General features: G+C 46.9%; 1 protein-coding gene across 9 annotated transcripts in view; it reads left to right on the top strand.

Moving 5' to 3' along the window:
* The window catches only part of EBF3 (EBF transcription factor 3), a 131549-nt gene extending 122376 nt beyond the window's left edge, over window positions 1-9173 (top strand). For 2 of the 9 annotated variants that reach the window (XM_033178803.1, XM_033178809.1), the window contains exons 12-17: window positions 937-1002; window positions 2210-2387; window positions 3465-3653; window positions 4054-4251; window positions 5286-5398; window positions 6501-9173. In XM_033178803.1, the coding sequence (XP_033034694.1) occupies window positions 937-1002; window positions 2210-2387; window positions 3465-3653; window positions 4054-4251; window positions 5286-5398; window positions 6501-6518 (762 nt within the window). In that variant the 3' untranslated portion in view covers window positions 6519-9173. The remainder of the gene's footprint in view (window positions 1-936; window positions 1003-2209; window positions 2388-3464; window positions 3654-4053; window positions 4252-5285; window positions 5399-6500) is intronic. The other 7 variants (XM_033178822.1, XM_033178833.1, XM_033178816.1 and 4 more) reach the window with 4 other exon arrangements.
* The last annotated feature ends 11082 nt before the right edge of the window (window positions 9174-20255 follow it).

Raw genomic sequence — 20255 nt, forward strand, 5'->3', positions numbered from 1 at the left:
TTCCCCTCTGAGCTAGTACCATCCTGGCTGAATGGAGTTGGAAAGAAACTCTGTACTCGTCTTCCATGCTGGGGAGGGGTTTGGGCCTGGCCTTGGCTTATTAAAAAGCTCAGCTCCGTTTTATTACAGCTCAAGGTAGAGAAAGTTAAAATGTAAGCCCCCATTTGTATTTAAAATTAACTAAACTCTGGATTAATCCGCACAATCGTAAACTGGAGGTAGGCGTGCAGACGTGGATAAGACAGAACTCGGTGCATCCAAGCCCCCAGGCACGGCGCGCACACTCTCGGAATGTGAAGGCATTTATGAAGTCCTTTACAACATGCAGTCAAAGAGGTTAATTGAAAAATTTCTTAATGTCATTATGAAAGAACTAGATTAACCCAAGTTAATTCACTTTATTGTTCAAAATAAAGAGGAATAAGCACTGAACTCACTTGCAAATTTGGGGCGTGAATTAGGGGTGAGATGTTGTCTTTAAGGACTCTGCCAGTTTAATTAAGATATGGAAAATTACTTATTGTTCTTCACCACTAAAGTGCTAGGAATTAACAGGCAAATGTGGTGCCTGGGCCTTTCATATCTCCGCCATGTGTGTGTTTGTTTAATACCCATAAGACTCTGTCATTAAACCTCAGGCATGGATTGGGCTCATTCTCCACTGGCCCTCCCGCTTGTCCACGCACCTCTGTGAGCCCAGGCAGACGGAGGAGCCACAGAAAAGGCTTTTATTCAGGCTCCTTGTAAAGGCCACAAACAGCGTCAGCACGCACGTGCCTTCCTGTCTGTGCCTGCCTTCGAAGTACACAGCAGGGCCAGGACGGGTCGCTGTGGGTGAGGACTGGTCTCCACACCCGCAGACGGAACTGGTGCTGAAGGGCAGCGATAGCTGGGTGGCTCCTCCCATGAATCACCTCCTGTCTGCTATTCTTTTAGGAGGTGTTACTGAAGCGGGCAGCGGACCTGGTGGAAGCCTTATACGGAATGCCTCACAACAACCAGGTAGGTGGAGGGCGGCTCCCCTTGTCCATCCTTCCCTCCATGCCAGAACCCGTGGGCAGCCGGCGTGGCTCCAGTGTGGGCTTTCTGGACACAAGCATGCTTTTCCAGTGACTCCATGGGAGTCTGATGTGAGAAAGGCTTCCCATCCTTGCCCTCACACTAGGTTCAAGTAGAAAGGATGAGTTGGTGTCAGGACCCAAAAGCAGAAAAACTTGTCACAGGGGAGAGCACAGCCTTGAAACCCATCTGTGGTGTGCAGTGGCAGGTGGATGGTGTGCGGTGGCGGGTGGATGGTGTGCAGTGGCGGGTGGACAGTGTTGGTGCCACTGGGAACCAGGGAGGGCTGGATGGGTGCCCCACAGCATTCAGGACAGAATTGAGCAAATGTTGCTCCCTTTCTTCTTCTTCTTTTTTTTTTTTTTTTTGAGACAGGATCTTGCTCTGTTGCCCAGGCTGGAGTGCAGTAGGGCAGTCTTGGTTTACTGCAACCTCCGCCTCCCAGGTTCAAGCAATTCTTCTGCCTTGGCCTCCTGAGTAGCTGGGATTACAGGCATTTGCCAACACACTCGGCTAATTTTTGTATTTTCATTAGAGGCCGGATTTTGCCATGTTGGCCAGGCTGGTCTTGAACTCCTGACCTCAGGTGATCCGCCTGCCTTGACCTCCCAAAGTGCTGGGATTACAGGCGTGAGCCACTGTGCCCAGCCAGATATTGCACCCTTTCAAAAGTGTCAGTAAATGATTTTCCTAGGGGAAGCTCTTTGCCCATTAAGAAGTAGATTTGGGCCGGGTGTGGTGGCTCAAGCCTGTAATCCCAGCACTTTGGGAGGCCGAGATGGGCGGATCATGAGGTCAGGAGAGCGAGACCATCCTGGCTAACACGGTGAAACCCTGTCTCTACTAAAAAAAATACAAAAAACTAGCTGGGCGTGGTGGTGGGCGCCTGTAGTCCCAGCTACTCGGGAGGCTGAGGCAGGAGAATGGCGGGAACCCGGGAGGCGGAGCTTGCAGTGAGCTGAGATCTGGCCACTGCACTCCAGCCTGGGCGACAGAGCGAGACTCCGCCTCAAAAAAAAAAAAAAAAAAAGAGATTTGGTCATGGTCTGGGCAAGGGATAGTGGGACGCCACCGTCATGGGTCCCCAAGATTGCGGCCAGCTGGGCTGGGCCTAGGATGACCGGCTGGCTCCCACTTGCTCCTGCTGCAGGAGATCATCTTGAAGCGAGCGGCAGACATCGCCGAGGCGCTGTACAGCGTTCCCCGCAATCACAACCAGATCCCCACCCTGGGCAACACCCCTGCGCACACGGGCATGATGGGCGTCAACTCCTTCAGCAGCCAGCTAGCCGTCAATGTGTCGGAGACGTCACAAGCCAACGACCAAGGTAGGCTGGCGCGCCAGGCGGACCCCTGCCCTGAACGCTCTCCGTGGGTTGGTTGAGGCCTTAGCTGAAGAGGCACGTGTCCAGGGCCGGCTGGGGAATGTCCTTAGTGTTCCGTTCTCTCTGGCTCAGCTGGTTCCTTTGCTCAGGAAGACCTTGCTGCAGGTCCTCCCAGCCAGTGCTGGCCTAAGAACACTCAGAGAGCCCAGTTACTAAAAACGGCAACTCCCCTGGCTGCCATGCGGGTCACTGGTATTTGCTAGAAGTTTCCCTCAATGTGTTCATAAGTGACTTTGCTTTCCTTGGAAGACTGGGCTAAGCCATAGGATAGCCATGGCCTAGGGAGCCGAGGAGAGCCTGCTTGGATGCACTGCACGGTGGGATTTGGGTCTAAGTTTGGAATGAATCCATGGAGAGAGACCCGCATTTCCACACCCCACACCCCATCCCACAGTACAGTGACCTGGGCCAGCCAAGGCCACTGCATCTTGCCGTTTGGGTCCATTTTAGTTTTCCTCATTGCAATGTGCGCAGGCAGTGATCTTAGAAAACACCTCACCTGTACTGCTGATTTTGTTCCCATCCGTCCACGCTCCTGTGGCAGGAATGAAGCTTCCATGTCCCCTGACTGCCCCCATGTACAGAAATAGAAACCATACAAATGAAGAACCCCAAACAGCCTTTCAGGGGAAGTTACGGCCACAAACAAGCTCTCCTTGTCAGTCATGGCATTTGAAGGTCTACAGAGGCCGAAAGTTCACAGAGCGGGGGGGGACAGACCAGGAATCCAAGCTTTGATAATTGCCTCTAAAGAGAAACGTGAAAGCCACTGACGGTGAGATCGAAGTGCGCCCCGGCTGGCTGTCGAAGCCGGCAGAGACAGGATGGGGCTCACGGTGAGACAGTGGCAGCAGGGTTGGCGTGATAAGGTCATCTGAGCTGGCAGCAGGCGCTAGAGCAGGTGGAAAGCACAGGGTCAATTAGCAATGTTAATAAATGATATAGATTCTCGGGGAACCCCCCCCCAAGTGTCTGTCGCTGATAATAATGTTATTTTTGGCCGGGGGGGGATTTCAACAGTCGGCTACAGTCGCAATACAAGCAGCGTGTCCCCGCGAGGCTACGTCCCCAGCAGTACTCCCCAGCAGTCCAATTACAACACAGTCAGCACTAGCATGAATGGATATGGAAGTGGCGCCATGGCCAATCTAGGGGTCCCTGGCTCGCCTGGATTTCTTAATGGCTCCTCCGCTAACTCTCCCTACGGCAGTAAGTGTCTGTTTTTGTCACACGTCATCACGCAGATTCATATTCACTACCGAGTCGAGTGTGTGCATTGCTTGGATGTTCTGTGATGTGAGCTACTGGATAAAAGGAAGGGTGGCCCTGGAGGCTGGGCATCCAAATGGCGACCATAAATTGACCCAAAATGGGCCCGATGTGATCTCATTGGAAACCAAAACAAAATCCGAACAAAATGGGCTGCTCAATTGGAAGAGAAAGTCCAGTGCAAAAGAGCTTGCCTGTTATCCAGAGCGTGGCCGAGCCAGACGCATGTCATGTTTTGTTTTCGTGCCCCCGCCCCCCGTCTGAGGCGAGGCCTTTGGCGCCGTCTCGCCGTGGCACTGTGCCGCGGCCGCGCGTGCTGACCATGTTTGCTTTGTTGCAGTAGTGCCGTCCAGCCCCACCATGGCAGCCTCTTCGGTCACCCTCCCTTCAAACTGTAGCAGCACACACGGCATTTTCTCATTCTCACCTGCCAATGTCATCTCCGCAGTGAAACAGAAGAGCGCCTTCGCGCCCGTGGTCCGGCCCCAAGCCTCTCCTCCTCCTTCCTGCACCAGCGCCAATGGGAACGGACTGCAAGGTGAGGGTGGTGCGGGCCGGGGGCCAGTGTTGGGTCCTCTCCAGGGGTGGGGATGGGAGTAGGGGTGGGGGCTCGGCCTTTCTCCTGGCACCTCTGTGACCGCTGCATGTTCTCCCGTGGCCCACCTTGATGCGCGCCACCTCTGCCTGGTGTTCAGAGCAAGGACCCCTGTGCACTGAGCCCCAGAAAGGACCAGATTCCTCCTCTTGGATTTTGTCCAGTTCACCCTTCCGACGGCACCTAGTGTACTTTCGGTGGAACACCCTGTGCCCCTAAGGGGGTGGGACCACGTGAGAGAAGGCGGGAGTGCGGTGAAGGTCGCTGTGGTCATTGTCAGTCTGATTCAGCCAATGGATCTTTGCCTGGGGCCTGGCACTTCTCAGTGCAGGGTCGTTAGCGCTTGCAGCCTCCTATGCACAAAGCAGCAAAGATAGCCCTGGCATGGGGATGGCAGGGCACCATGCCGCCTGTGGATCCCATCTCAAAATCTGCCTACCCTCATTGTCCTGAGGCTGGGCCTTGGTTCTCCACTTTATTTGCTGGACCATGCGTTCAGCAGGGCTGCGCTGTCTTTTGGAAAGGGATGTGCGTCTAGACCCAGGGCCAGGTGTGTACCAACACCAGGTTGTAGTCCTGTCTGTGGACAGGAGCTGATTTTCCCTACGTGATCTCTTTCAAAGATTCAGGAGGGAGAAGGGCCGGCCCTGAGGTCACAGCTGTCCACAGATGAGGCCACACGGAGTGGGCACCTTGTGCCTGCCCAGCGCCTGGCCCATCTGGGCTGTGCAGGCTGCACGTGGCCTGCGAGGTGTGTGACAGGCAGAGCCACGTGGGTGCCCCCAGGCCTCATGAACTTGTGAGTGGCCCTTTGTGAGGTGCTGAGGCCCGCAGGCACTTAAATTAAGTGGCCGTCATCTGGCCTCTTTCAGACACCACCTTTGGTATATGCTCCTCCCAGTGACTCAAATCCAGTTACTCCTTTAGAAACATGAACCCATTCAACCAGTATTTACTGAGCACCTACTATGTACCAGGCTCTCTGCTGGGTGCTGAGGACGTAGCCGCGGAGAAGACAAACTGGCCCTTTTGTGAAGTCGGTGGCATATTTCACTTTGATGAACTAATGCTCAAAAAAGGAACTGGAAAGGTATCAGTGATTTGAAATCATTGTCTTCACAACATCCGTTAGCGTATGAAGGGACGCCCAGCCCCCGAAGTGCCGCCGACTGGCCTGCGTGCCATCAGCGGGCACCGCACCAGGGTCGCTGCAGAGGCAGGTGGTGAGGTGCCGCGGCCCTGCCCGCAACACGGGGTCAGGCCGGCTGAAAGATGGCACCTCCTACGCAGTGTGTACACGCACAGGGCTTCCAAACCATAAAGTTGTAACGGTGAGTCGGAGATAAATTAATATTGTTGAAATTAATGAACTGAGAAATCGAAGCTCACGTGACTGCATGAACAAATGTATTAACATGTTATACATCAATTAATGAGAATGATCATTCTGACAAAAATTAAACAACAGTAGCAGTAAAAGATTTTAAATTACATTCGTACCAGGAGTTCACGTGAAAGTGTCAGCCCCGCTTGGCGTTTTTGTGCAAAGTTTTCTCTTCTTTCCTGAGAAGAGAAAAAAGGTCCTGACGGCAGTGCCATGACTCACATCTCTCCGTGGCCCTTGCCTGGAGGTTCCAGGGCAGGTGGGCTGTGAGTGGCTTTGATTCTGGAGAGCCCCTGACTCACCATTACGATACAGAGAGATGACCGCATGGTCAGAGCCCAGACTTGGAAGCAGAGGGGAAACTGAGGCCAGTCTGGTTCTCACATAGGGAGCGAGAGCAGGGCCTGTGAGCCTTGGCTGGCATCACAGGAGTGACCAGGCTGGGTCGCCTCTCTCGGCAGAGGGGGGGCCCGGGCCTCCGTTGGCTTTGTACCCTGCACTGGTCAGTGCGGGGCAGCTGCAGCCTCTGCACACAGCAGTGCCAGGAGCCCCTCCCTTTTCCAAAAGAAGCCTTTGAGGAGGGCTGCAGGAGGGGCAGGACCGGGGGATTTTTGTCCCCACGTGCGCCCTCACCTCAGGAAGCAGATTCCCCAGCACACCCTAACCACGCCCGAGGCTGATGGACGGAATTGTGCAAGTCCAGCCTCCCAGTTGAATAGGGGGGAAGGGCAGCCCCGCCCGCGTCTGCATTGGCAGGAGGGCGCATGCGGGGAGCCTACAGTAACTGCTCTGTCCTTCTGTCTTGCAGCTATGTCTGGGCTGGTAGTCCCGCCAATGTGAGGGACTCCTGTTTACCTTCCGCAGCACCCAGCATCAAAGGACCGACTTCAGGGGACACGTTTAGTATATTAAGACATGCTGATGGAAACAGTATCTTCAAAAATAGCAGCAGCAATTGAAATGCTACAAAAGACTTTGTTTAAAGATTTTATTTAAACTACTAAGAATCAACATGCAAACAAACAGTCTACTTCTTCATGAACAATTCCATTTTATTGACTGAACTTTTCTCATATTTTCACCTTTCTCAGTCCTGAAGAATAAGGAAAACAAAGCGACACCTATTTTGTATAAAGTTTCTGACTCCGTCTTGGCCATGTCTAGTAATTGCTATGTGTTGGGAGAAACTTTGTGAATGCACCATTTTGATGATCATGAAACGCTGATGAAAAATGCCTCCAAACATTTTTCTGTACTCATACTTAGATTCACAATGGTTGTGTATCTCTATAATGTGAAATATTTTTTTGTGGTGATAAAAAGGGGGCCAAGGAGGTATGAGCCATCAGACTGGAAAAAAGGATGACTATATGATTAGGAGAAACTGGGGTGGCAGGGAGGGAGGGAGGGTTTATCATTGCTTAACTTCATCTTAATGAAATGAAACTTTGTAACTTATTGTAGTTAGAAATTGTAACTTTGATATTGAATTCTCTTGCCTTCAACAAGCACACTGACAGAGAAAAATGCTACTGTCTGTTGGTTCCAATATTCTCCCACTGCTAGAGCTTCCTGTTAAGCAAGTGTGATCTGCAACATTTTTTCAACTTTTGCTAGCACTGTATACTATTGCATTCTTAGGCTACTGTGAGGTCTATGTTTCTTGTACCAGAAATTGTCCTTTTGACTTCTAGATCCTTCTTCCCTAATGTGTTTTGTATGTGGTTATAAAATTGTAGACTTTTGTGATTTTGCCAAAGTTGTAGCTAAATATTTATACACTTGTCTTGAATTTTTTTCAGATCCACTTAAAATATTTAGAAAAACAAGTTTTATTCCTTATGTGTCTTATAAGGAATAAAATGGTCTTCATTTGACACTTACTTTCCCATGAACACTTGCAGTTGCTAAGGGACTTTATTTTGTAACATATCGATTATAAATATTGTATTTATCTTTGAAATTTTGTACATTGCTTTTCCCGCCTTTTCCTTTTTCTTCTTTCTTGTCTGCGTTGGTTTCTGATCATGGCCTGGTGTTGTGATACTGGGAAGAGCATTAGCCAAGAACTTGTCTCTTTGATCTGTTTCGTTAAGAGGAACCAGTGTCTTTACATTTCATTTGTAATTCAAAAATATGCTATTGTTTAGACTTTCCATCTTTTTTTTTTATTTTGAGGAAAAGTCAAATTCATTGTTTATTTTTATATTATTTTTAAGTTATCTGAACAAATACTTTTGAAAAAAAGTTAGTTGTATAGTCAAAACAAATCGGTGCCACCCGGCCGTGACAAATCCTAGGAGAGTCTGTGCATGTGGAACGGCCGCGAAGAGGCGACACCGTTTGGGGCTGTGTCCTTATTTTATTTTATTTTTTTGTAGAATGTAAAAAGTCATTTTAGATGCCACCCATGACTTTGCCACATAGCTGAACTGTGTTTACTGGAGAAATTCAGAGGCCTAAAGTTTAAAATAAAATTTACTTCTGATGTTTTAATTAAAATGTTTGCCACATTAACTTCTCTGATGCCTTAAAGTGGGCTTCTTCAAAGAACCTTTGTGCTATTTTATCACAGGCTTACACTACAATTGTTAATAAATACTTCATTTGGAGACTTATGGTGTAAAACACACAAACACACACACAAAAGCACAAGCCCGCTGCATGACCCGTCTCTCCTTTCTGGGACTATTTCTGCTGCAGCCTGTACCCTCCTGGGCCCACCTCTGATTCACAGAGGTTTCAGGGGGACCCAAATCACTGCTGATTTTTAATTTTTTTTTTTAACAATACATTTTTGTGGTCAGTTCCAACAGCACTGTCCGTACTTTTAAAACTGGAATGACCTCCTTCAGATACTGTGCCTCTTAGTGCCAAACCCACAGTGAGACCAAAAGTGTCAGGTTTTTTTTTTCTTTCTCCTTTGCACTAAATGCTTTGCAGACACAGCACAGCACAAACATTTTGCAAATTGCAGCAGAAAAAACGAATTTAAAAAGGAGGGACTTTAAAATACCTTCTTGACAAAAATCAACAACGCACAACTTAGAAAGTGTTCATTCTAGGGACAAAATTAAATAAACAATGTCTCCAGGAGTCAGCAGGTCACAGTCTGGCTTTGTGACAGTTGACAAGGCCTAGCTACATGGGAAAGCCTGAGAAGTCACTTTGGAACTAAATTGCCTCCGTTTTATTTTGTACGAGTAAGGGTTTGATCTACAAAAGAGCGCACATGGACGCACTGAGAACGCCTGCCAGCTTCCCCATGCCCTCACTTGTTGGTTTGTGTTTTAGGTTAAGTAGTCAACACCCACATCACTTCACTGTCTCAAGACTGAGCACTTCACTAAATGGTAGATTTTACTGTTAAAGACCCTACAATAAGATTGTTTTATCTGTACATTTTTTCAGATATTTAACTGTATAAAAATGTTCATTTTACACAATATTTAATTAAAGTATTTCTTGTCTGTGAATTTCACTTTTGGTAATTCTGTTTTGATTATTAAAATGACTGGCTAAACACACCTAAAATTTACATCGGGGTTTCATTTGCACATACCGGGTTCTGAAGCTGCAACCTGGCCAAGATAAAAATGATCCACAGTAGAACTTTCCACAAAGTTGTCCAGCCTCCGTCCTCTAACCTGCGTAGAGACAAGTTCAGCAAATTGTCACTTACGTGGTCCTGACCCCCAGAGCTACCGTCTGTATGCATGCTGCACTCTGGGCGATGTTTCTGTGTCACACATGCTCTGGGGGCCACAGCAGCGCCAGAGTGACACAATCACTGTTCCAGCACTTGTCTTTGAGAACTCAAACAATCCCAAGGCTCACTGAGGGACTTGGTAACCCACTCCCTCCGGACCTTCTGCCCCAGCCCCTCTGCTTCTGAATAGCGCACCGGGCAGGCAGAGAACAACTGCTCCAGTGACCCCAGACACAAGCTTCTTTTGGCTCCATGGTTGGGTTCCACTGGGCAAGAACCAGGCTTCGGAGAGTGAGCGCAGCAGCAAAGGCTCTGGATGGGTGTGCAGACACCAGAGCACCTAGATGACTGTGCTGCCTATGGTCTGCAAGAGGGGCATCACTGATTCCACCACCACCACAGTGGCACAGCAGACCCCACGCACCAGCCCCGGGCACTGCTGACTGCACACTGGTAGCCAAACGCACCAACTCTAATGAGATCTGCCTTCAACACTGAGGTTCTAATTTACACACCGATATTCAGCTCCTCCGAGTTTCCCGTGCTCCCATTTCACTCAGTATTTTCTCATTTTCTCCTCCATGAAAGGCTGGGTTTGCATGTTTTGGCTTGCAGCTTTATAACACATACACATAAGTGTGATCCAAATTAGTACTCACAAATGTCATCTTAATTACTTGTTCTGCTGAGCAAAACAGGAAACAATTATTCAAAACATAAAGAAACTTGTGAATACCTTTTTCTCCTGTCATTGACAATCAGGTTCTCATTTCAGACTTAAAGAGACAGCACAGAGAGAGGCTTATAAGGTACAAGCCTGACGGCTGCCCACTCCCCTCCCCTGCAGACTCCCTTCCAAGTGGCTGGAGGCTGGGGCTGGGGCTGGGACAAGCAGTTGCTGGGCAAGTCACCTCCTTCGCACTCTGCGCTGGTGCCACAAGTACCCAACGTCCTGTAACCAGGGGATGGAGAAATTATGTTTGTGTTTCAAATCAGAAGCAAGAACTGCCTTCTTTCAAAATGCACGCCAATTATTGTGAGGCCGCCTTTTAAGGTCTTTCAAGCTTTTAAAGATTATTCAAAGCACTTGAAATGGACTTCAATCTAATGCCTCATTTCATTGCATTAAACAGCCTAGTTAATAAAGAATCAATATATTCAAAGGGCAAGGTTATCTTTTGTCTATAAGGGGTGGTGTCATTCTGAACCTTTTATAGTTCAAATGCTGAAAAAGACCTCATGAAATCCATACTCATCAAGTGGGTCAACGCGAGCGGTAAAGAGGCCCCTGAAAGGGAAGAAAGGCTGCTCTCCTCTCAAACAGCCCATGCTTATCTCACTTGCTCGGAGCGCCCAAAGAAGTCCTCAGAAATGTCAATTTCTCATCAAGACAAGAGGCCACGCTGATCATTTTTTCCAGAGAATACATACAATTAAGAGAATGCAGAGAGGCGGCGGCGGCAGTGATTTGTGGCTTATTCCGGCCCCACGAGCTGCGATCTCCCTCCCAGCAGATAAAAAGGGTTGTTGATAACTGAAGTGTCAATATGCCGAAGAGTGAGTTTTGAATGTGAGTCCTTGTGCTTTGAGCTCACTGGGCCGATCCCAGGCCCTGATAACGGCGCAGCTGCCAACGGACACCACAGGTTGGCCCTCACAATTAATGCCATGAATAAATCACACAAAAGAGTTGGGATGCTTTATACTCGGTGAGACAATCCCCTGTTTTACCCTTCAAGGATTCCTTTTATGTTGGAATAAGGTTGCTTTTAATGAAATTTAAACTCATCAGAGGAAATCAAAAACCTCCAATCAGATTACAAATTGATTTTTTGGTCATTTGTCATGTCCCACCGTAGAGCCGCAGGTTTCACAGGGAGCGAGTTGCCATCGTGGCGGGGCTGGGAGTGAGCATGGACGCAGCTCCTGCTCCCACCCCTGGCCTAGGGACAACCCGTGGTCTGGCTCCTCAGTAAATAGAGGCAACCCTGGTGACTCCTCCTGCCCCACTGAGTGCAGCCAACTGAACCTGTGACAAGAACAGGTGCCAATCATGGTGAATTCAGTGGCAGCTTTATAACCTGGGATGTCGTCCTTGGCAAAATTCACAGTGACTTCTAGGTCTGCACTCACAGATCCACAGGTGGTCACAGAGACACGTTCTCTGGGGAGTGCCATCAGTTTTGGTGAGTCTCCACCCCCATCCCCACCTCTCCAGTGGGCTCCACACTACCCCACAGACAGCTGCATGCACGATACAGAAGTATGCGTGTCTCCCAGTCCCCATGTGCCAAGACCTTGAGATCTGGGCAGAGAGAATCCTGGCTAACTCTTACCCAGCATCCAGCGGAAGCCCCAGTGCTCTCCTCAGCAGAGCCTGCCCTGCCCCCCAGGCCACGCCAGGGTGGTGTCCCCCTGGGGAAGACTCGAAAGCATCTGAGGCCGCCAGCCTCCAGCCTCCCAGTGGGTCTTCTGAGTGCCCTGGATGAACCTGTACCTTCCTCACCCCTGCATGGGGGCACCTAGTCAAAGCTGAGGGGGGAAGCTGAGGTCCCACTGAGTGTCTGGTACTTAGTGGGAATCTAGAAGGGCATTTTGTCCCTCCTGGAAAGACTGGGGCCGGGACAAAGTGAGAGCAGGCACTACTTCGGGAGGAGGTGAACACTGTTTCTGATTCAAGATTCCTCAGAGACCATCTCTTAAATATAGTCTCCAAAGTGAGTCAAATACTCCACACATCTAACAGCAACACTCACCTTTGCCGCCCCTGGTGATCTGTGGAGCACTTTATCCACACCGCCTCTTTTGTCCTCCCACAAAGTGCTGTGCTGGAGCTGGCTCCCCACTTCCAGGTGGTGAAACTGCAGTTCAGAAAGTTCAGATGATGGTCACCAGGCTGAAAGGACCAGGGCCCGAGGCCAGGTGACGTCTCCAATCTTCAAACCCTACCCTCTCTCCACTGACTTAGGTTTCAGGTATTTTCAGTAAGAAAGACTGGCTGGGCACGGTGGCTCACGCCTGTAATCCCAGCACTTTGGGAGGCCGAGACAGGTGGATCACTTGAGGTCAGGAGTTCAAGACCAGCCTGGCCAACATAGTGAAACCCTGTCTCTACCAAAATTACAAAAAAATTAGCCGGGCGTGGTGGTGGGCACCTGTAATCCCAGCTACTTGGGAGGCCGAGGCAGGAGAATGGCTTGAACCTGGGAGGTGGAGGTTGTACTGAGCTGAGACTGTGCCATTGCACTCCAGCCTGGGCACCAAGAGTGAGACTGTCTCAAAATAAATAAATAATAAATAAATAAATAATTCAAAAAAAAAAGAGAGAAAGAGGAGTATCTAAATGGAAGTGAGGAGAGAAGTCACACTTCTCTGAGAAGATCCTAACCAAGCCACCCACAGGGTTTGGAGAGCCTGACTCAGTCAAGGCCACCTGTACAGGCCACAAGTGGAAACTGCCTTGCCTGGTGCAGCTCAGTTGGGGGTCAGAGGGCCTTGCCTCAGAACATAACCAATGTCACACTTCTATGCTCCCAAAACTGGAGGCAAAAGGCCATTTCTCCCAGGGACTTTGAAGCTGCCATGAGGCCTCGGAACCACTGGCTCCCTGTGCTCTCCATGGGTTTCCTGGGATCCACATGGGGTCCACACATGGGGCTGGTGAGCCAGTGTGGGAAGGGTACACTGAGCCCATCCCATGGTGCAAGAGTGGGAGGGAGATGTAGGTTAGGACTGAGGCAGCCAGAGGGGCTGGGCTGCAAGGGGTTAGGCCTGCAGCTGGTACCCAGTAAGGGCTCAATAAAAGTCAGCTTCTGTGACTGCCAGGGAGGTAATAATGGGCTAAGGATGGAGTGAAGAAGAGGAAAACAAGAGCAATCATGATTTGGAGGGTAGACTTGCAATGAGTAACAACAATATCAAAAGTGTTGGCTCAAAAAGACACAAAGGGTCAGAAGGGGACACAGGTGTCTCTCACCAAACTGCCCCATCAGACCATCCCCTCTCCCAACACTCCACATTGATGGTGGGCCATGGACAACGACAGTGTTGGTGCAGCTTGCTAAGCCATCACAGGGTTCATTAGCTAAGCTAGATAAAAAACTTGTTTTTCTACCTATAAGGGACCAGATCCTTCACTGCCTGTGCTACTATTGTGGGGCTGGCAGAACACGGGGCTGATACAGGGAAGTCGCCATCAGGAGAGAGAGAAAAGATGCCTGTAACCATCTCAACAGAGGGTTTATATTCTTAATATACAATGAGCTTTTGCAAATCAATAAGACTCAGTGAAAACCCTAAAGAGAAAAGAGGCAAATTTACACTCCATTCACAAGGGAACAATAAAAGTGATCAATAAGCTTAGGAAATTATATTCAACCTCATTTAAAAATACATATCAAATTAAAGTAATGAGATGAATTTTTTTAACCTATTAAATTAGAAAAGATTTTTCTTAAAAGCTAATACACAATGCTGTTGATGGAGGAAGGGTATTCTTATAGTAGTCGGTAGAAGAGTAAATTGATACAAGCCTTCTGGAAATCATTCTGACAGATCAAGAGACTTAAAAATATTCATATCCTTTTTATTGACTAATTCCACTCCAAGGAATCAATCTGAAAGAAATAATCAGATATTAGACAAGACTTTTAAGTCCAAAATTGTTAGCTATGGTAATATTTATCAAAAAATTGGAAAGAATCCAAATGGCTCAAAATAGGAATTGATCATTAAATTGATATAGTCATAATAATGGAATATTATATATTCTATTAAAACATAAAGATTATGTTTTTGAAGTATATCTAATAAAATGGTCAGCATCAAATGACATAAAATTAGGTAAAACAAGCATATAATACTGTTTATATAGAACATAATTACAATTTGTAATTTTTTTTTTTTTTTTTTTTTTGAGATAGAGTCTTGCTCAGTGACCCAGGCTGGAGTGCAGTGGCGCGATCTCGGCTCACTGCAAGCTCCACCTCCCGGGTTCACACCGTTCTCCTGCCTCAGCTTCCCGAGTAGCTGGGACTACAGGTGCCCGCCACCACGCCCGGCTAGTTTTTTTGTGTTGTTAGTAGAGACAGGGTTTCACCGTGTTAGCCAGGATGGTCTCGATATCCTGACCTCGTGATCCGCCCAAAGATCCGCTCGTGATCTTGGCCTCCCAAAGTGCTGGGATTACAGGTGTGAGCCACCACACCCGGCCCCAATTTGTAAATTTCTATGTAGAGAGAAGACAATAAATAATATATAAAAATATACATATATTTAGAAAAAATACGGGTCAAAGTTACCCCCAAATTAACAGTAGGTATATCTGGGAGGTGAAAACTTACACATTACATTCATATTTTCCAAGTTTTCTTCTGAATAGACAGGCAGGGTTATGTGTTGGAGAATACTGCTCACCATATCACTGTCTCACCACTCTGCCTTCCTGCTACAGTGAACAAGGTAGGGGAGACAACTAACTCAGAGCCATCAGATTGGTCTAGAACACTGAGGCCTGATGGGATGGACACTGGTGCATGGCTACCTGGAATCTGAGCTGGGGCTGACATAGTGCTAAGAGAACAGACACCAGACTGGCAAGTGGGCAGGAAAGAGAAGAGGTGCACAGGCGTGTGGAGATCTGGGCTGCGTGGTCCAAAGCGAAGAGATCCCAAGGGAGGAGTTCCCATGAAGCCCCACTGAATTCCTTGCTCTGCCTTTCTCAGCATGTCTCTGGGGCCTGATACTATCTTCACTTTTATCTGAACTACCTGGAGGAAGTTTCTGCTGCCTGTAACCAAACAGTTACTGACCAGGCAAATTAGGGAAAAAAAATCTTAAAATTAGCATTATAAGAGAACCAAAAATAACTTACAAGGTAGGAGGTTCAGTAAATACATTTAGCAAGATTAATGAATACAAGGTCAATATACAACCGTATTTCTATGACAATAATACTATTTTTATAACAGGAATTTTAAAAATGCCAATTAAAAATTTTCAATGCCATTTACAATAGCATTAAAAATACCAAATACTTAGAAAGAAAGCTATCAAAGTTATGCAAGATGTCTGCACAGGAAACTACAAAATTGTACTAAGAGAAAATTTTAAAATCTTAATAAATGAGGGAATATACCATATTCATGGATTGGAAAAGTACCTGTTGAGATGATGTCAACTCTTCCTCCCAAAACTGACCTATAGATTTAGTACAATCTCAATCAAATTCCACTTAAAACTGATATGCTGATCCTAAAATTTACTTGGAACTGTAAATGATCCAGAGGAGCCAAGGAAATTCTGACAGAGACAGAGGCTGGAGGATTTGAACCACCCAAACCAAGACATTTTATGAGGCTGTAATAACTAAGACACTTTGGTATTAGAACAAGAACAGACAAATAACCTAATGGCATAGACAGTCCAGAAACAGACCTCCTATTCATGGTCACCTGATTGACGACAGAGGTGGCACTGAAATGCAGTGGCAGAGAGCAGCCTTTCCAATAAGTGGTGCTGAGGGTAGTGGACACACACAGGATAAAGACTGGATTACGCCCTTCTCACACATGTGAAAGGACAAACTCAGATGGTTGGGCACCCTAAGATATGATGATTCCCCAGCTCTGAAGAGGAAAGGAATAGTGTGTAGAGACCAAGTGAACAGCTGATGTTAAACCAAGGTTAAGGAAACACCCAAGATCTAGCAATGAGCTGGAGCTATGAGCACCCACTTGCCTGGACAGGTTTGCAGGAGGGAGAATCTTTAAAGGGAAGAACAAAACCCAGCCCAGTTCCCCCCAGCTGACTCCTTGGGCTTGTTCACCTAGGGCTGCATCAATGCCTTGGACAGGATGGAGACCCAGAACTTTGTGGTAGCTCTCACAGGGGAGTTGGTAAGAGTAGGCAACCTCAAAAGGTAGCTGTTCTGAAACACTTTCAAAAAGTTGTATGGTTTTATTGTTAAAATAAGTTAAAGATCTAAATCAACTAAAAATTCCCATGTTCATGGATTGGAAGACAATATTGTTAACAACACAAAATTGATCTACAGATTCAATGCAATCCCTACTACAATCACAGCTGGCTTCTTTATAGAAACGAATAAGCTCATCCTAAAATTCATATGATATTGCACCAGACATGGAATAACAAAAAATACTCTTGAAAAAGAACAATGTTAAAGGATTCCCATATTTTGATTTCAAAACTTACTACAAAGCAACAGCAATTGACATTGTGGTACTGGCATAGGATAGACATATCAGTGAAATAAAATTGAGAGTCCAGAAGTATAATTATGTGTCTATGGTCAACTGAGTTTTGACAAAACTGCCAAGGTCTTTCAATGGGAAAAGAATAGTCCCCTCAACAAATGGTGCTGGACAACTGGAGAGCCACAAGCAAAAGAACAAAATTATATTTGTACCTCACATCATATAAAAAATTAACTAAAAATGGATCAAGGGCCTAACTGTAAGAGTTAAAACTGTAAAACCTCTTGGAAGAAAACAGGGGGCTCTTTGTGACCTCGGATTTGACAATGGACATGACACAAATCTTAGATTTGATACCAGAAGCATAAGCTGCAGAAGAAAAATAGATAAATCGGACTTCACCACAATGAAAAACTTCTGTGTTTCGAAAGACACTACTAAGAAAGTGAAAAGACAACCCAAAGAATGAGAGAAACGATTTGCAAACCACTTATCTGATAAGGGACTTGTATCTAGAATGTAAGAAGAACTCTTACAAATCAATAATATAAAGACAAATCACTCAATTTAAAAATAGGAAGATGACCTGAATAGACATTTTCTCAAAGAAGTTATACACATTCCTAACATCCATGTGAAAAGATGTTCAACATCATTAGTCATTAGGTAAATGCAAGTCGAAACTACAATGAGTTACCACTTCATACCCAGTCAGACAGCTGTAATAAGCAGGTCATAATAACCAGTGTTGGTGAGGATATGGAGAAATTAGAACACTCACACATTGTTGATGGGAATCTGAAATGGTGTCACCGCTTTGGAAAACAGTCCAACAAGTCCTCAAATGGTCAAACATGGAGGTACCATATGACCTAGTATTTCCAATCCCAGGTATAGACCCAAGAGAAATGAAAAACATAAATTCATACAAAAACTTGCACATGAATGTTTATAGCCATAGTATTCACAATAACTAAAAGGTGGAAACCGCCCAAATGTCCATTATGACTTATTTATTTATTTTTAAAAACTATTTATTTATTTATTTATTTAGACAGTCTCTCACTCTGTTTCCCAGGCTGGAGTGCAGTGGCACAATCAAGGCTCACTGCAGCCCTGACCTCCTAGGCTCAAACGGTCCTCCCACCTCAGCCTCTTTGTACCTGGGACTGCAGGCATGCACCACCATGCCTGGCTGATTTTTGTATTTTATAAAGAGATGGGGTTGCGCTATGTTTCCCAGGCTGGTCTCAAACTCCTGGTCTCAAGTGATCCTCCCTCCTCAGCCTCCTGAAATGCTGAGATTACTGGTGTGAGCCACCATGCCTGGCCATGAATGAATTTTTAAAACATTGTACATCCATACTACAGAATATTATTCAACCATAAGAGGAATGACATGCAGAAACATGCTACGACATGGATGAATCTTAAAAACATTATGCTGAATGAAAGAAGTCAATAACCAAGAAACTCATATGTTTTCATTTGTGTCATGTCCTGAATAGATAAATCTGTGTACACAGAAAGTAGAGGAGTAGTTGACTTAGGGCTGGGGAACATGGAGTGATAGGGGTGTCAGCCAAGGGGCATGTATGGGTTTCTTCCTGAGGTGATAAAAATGTTCTAAAATTGACTGTGGTAGTAGTTGCACCTTTCAGTGAATATGTTAAAAAACCATTGAGGCCGGGCGCGGTGGCTCAAGCCTGTAATCCCAGCACTTTGGGAGGCCGAGACGGGCGGATCACGAGGTCAGGAGATCAAGACCATCCTGGCTAACATGGTGAAACCCCGTCTCTACTAAAAAAAAATACAAAAAAAAACTAGCCTGGCGACGTGGCGGGCGCCTGTAGTCCCAGCTACTCGGGAGGCTGAGGCAGGAGAATGGTGTGAACCCGGGAGGCAGAGCTTGCAGTGAGCTGAGATCCGGCCACTGCACTCCAGCCTGGGCGGTAGAGCGAGACTCCGTCTCAAAAAAAAAAAAAAAAAAAAAAACCATTGAATTGTACACTTTAAGTGAGTGCACTGTATGGTACGTGAATTATTTCTTGATAAGTCTGTTATAAAAAATTAAAAAGCCCTGTGGTTTTATCAGAGCATAAAAAATGAACATTATTTTTCATGAAGAATTACTCTTAAGCGTTTTGGTGTTCTGGGGAAACCATCTTTCCTGGAGCACATGGCCAGGACCCATGCTGCAGGCTGGTACATGGGATCCCAGGGTCCTCCTGAGTCTTTGTCCTAAGATGGCCAAGACCCCACCACCACCTGCTCCCCAGGAGGGGCTGCTTGGTGTCCACACACCTTGGAGGGGGAAGGTGGTCTTGCAGGCCCCTATTGACCCCTTATCCCTAGGCCACCAAAGTGGAGATCATGGCTCCTAATTCTTGCCTGGGGTGAGACCAAGGCAGATCCACACTCCCCACAAGGTCCTGGCCCCACATGGCGCCAGGAGGGATAGCCTGCTCCCTCCCCGGCCTGGACTCTGCCACTGCTCTTTGGAGGCCACTCTTGGTCCTCTGTGGCACACACATACACAGGGCTTCTCCTCCAAGGTCATTTCCAAATGACATGAAGGAAAAGTAAAATCCTTCCAGATGGCTGTTTGAAAAGCAGTTTCATTATTTTCTAAACATTCAGAAGACTCAGCTCCACTATTTTTAACATAGTTCTTTTCTTACATTTCTTTAAAACTTGTTGTCTCTTTCAGTCGGATTTCAGGAGTCTCAGCAGATGCCACCCCTGCCACCCTGCTCTAAGCCACATCAGTGCGTCCCTGGCAGATGGTTGCAGCCTCCTAACTGGCCCCCGCACTCCTGCCCTTGCCCTGCAGTGCTGTCTCTCTGTGCCTTGACACCATAGCCAGAGGGGCCCTTAAAATGAAAGGAATATCACCCTTGTACCCCTTCCACAGACCTTCCAAAGGCCACAAGGACACTGAGGGTCAGCCACTACCTTGCCACACCTCCCTCCCTCTGCTGCTGCAGAAGCTCCTGCTTGAGGCCCTGCGCTTGCTGTTCCCTCTCCCTGGAGCTCTCTTCTGCAAAAACAGCTGCTGTGCTCTCCAACTCATGTCCACCCCCCGGCCTAGGGAGGCAGCCCCGCCTGCCTGTCTAAAACTAACCCCCACCCCGAACACCACACATATACCTTTCCCTCTCCCTTTCATTTTATTTGTCTCCTTAGCACTTACACCATTTAATGAAGTTTAGATTTTACTTAATTAACTTCTGCACTGTCTCCCCATGAGAAGGGAAGCCCCCTGAGGAGAGGGGCTGGTCTGCTTGGATTATTGCTGCATCCCCAGAACCCCAGCTTTTGCAAACCACATTTTCAGGGAAACAGTGTTCCTTACTGTGTCTTCAACCAAGGCAAGGGTTCTCAACCTAGGGTCCATAAACTTGAATGAAAAACAAAAATTTAACTTTATTTTCACTAATAGCTATAAAATTCAACATTTCCTTATGAGTATAGGCAAGAAGCCACAGTCATTTTAGCAGTATCAGATTGTTTATGGTTGTCGTGACTTGGAGATTCTGGTAATAATTAGCTCAACTGTTCCTAGATTTTGTTTAATGCATGAATAATGAGGAAGCACATATACAATTATATCTCAAATTTTATTTTTAATGTTTTG

Source organism: Trachypithecus francoisi, unplaced genomic scaffold (genome assembly GCF_009764315.1).
Source record: "Trachypithecus francoisi isolate TF-2019V2 unplaced genomic scaffold, Tfra_2.0 Contig01579, whole genome shotgun sequence".
Taxonomy (NCBI): Eukaryota; Metazoa; Chordata; class Mammalia; order Primates; family Cercopithecidae; genus Trachypithecus; species Trachypithecus francoisi.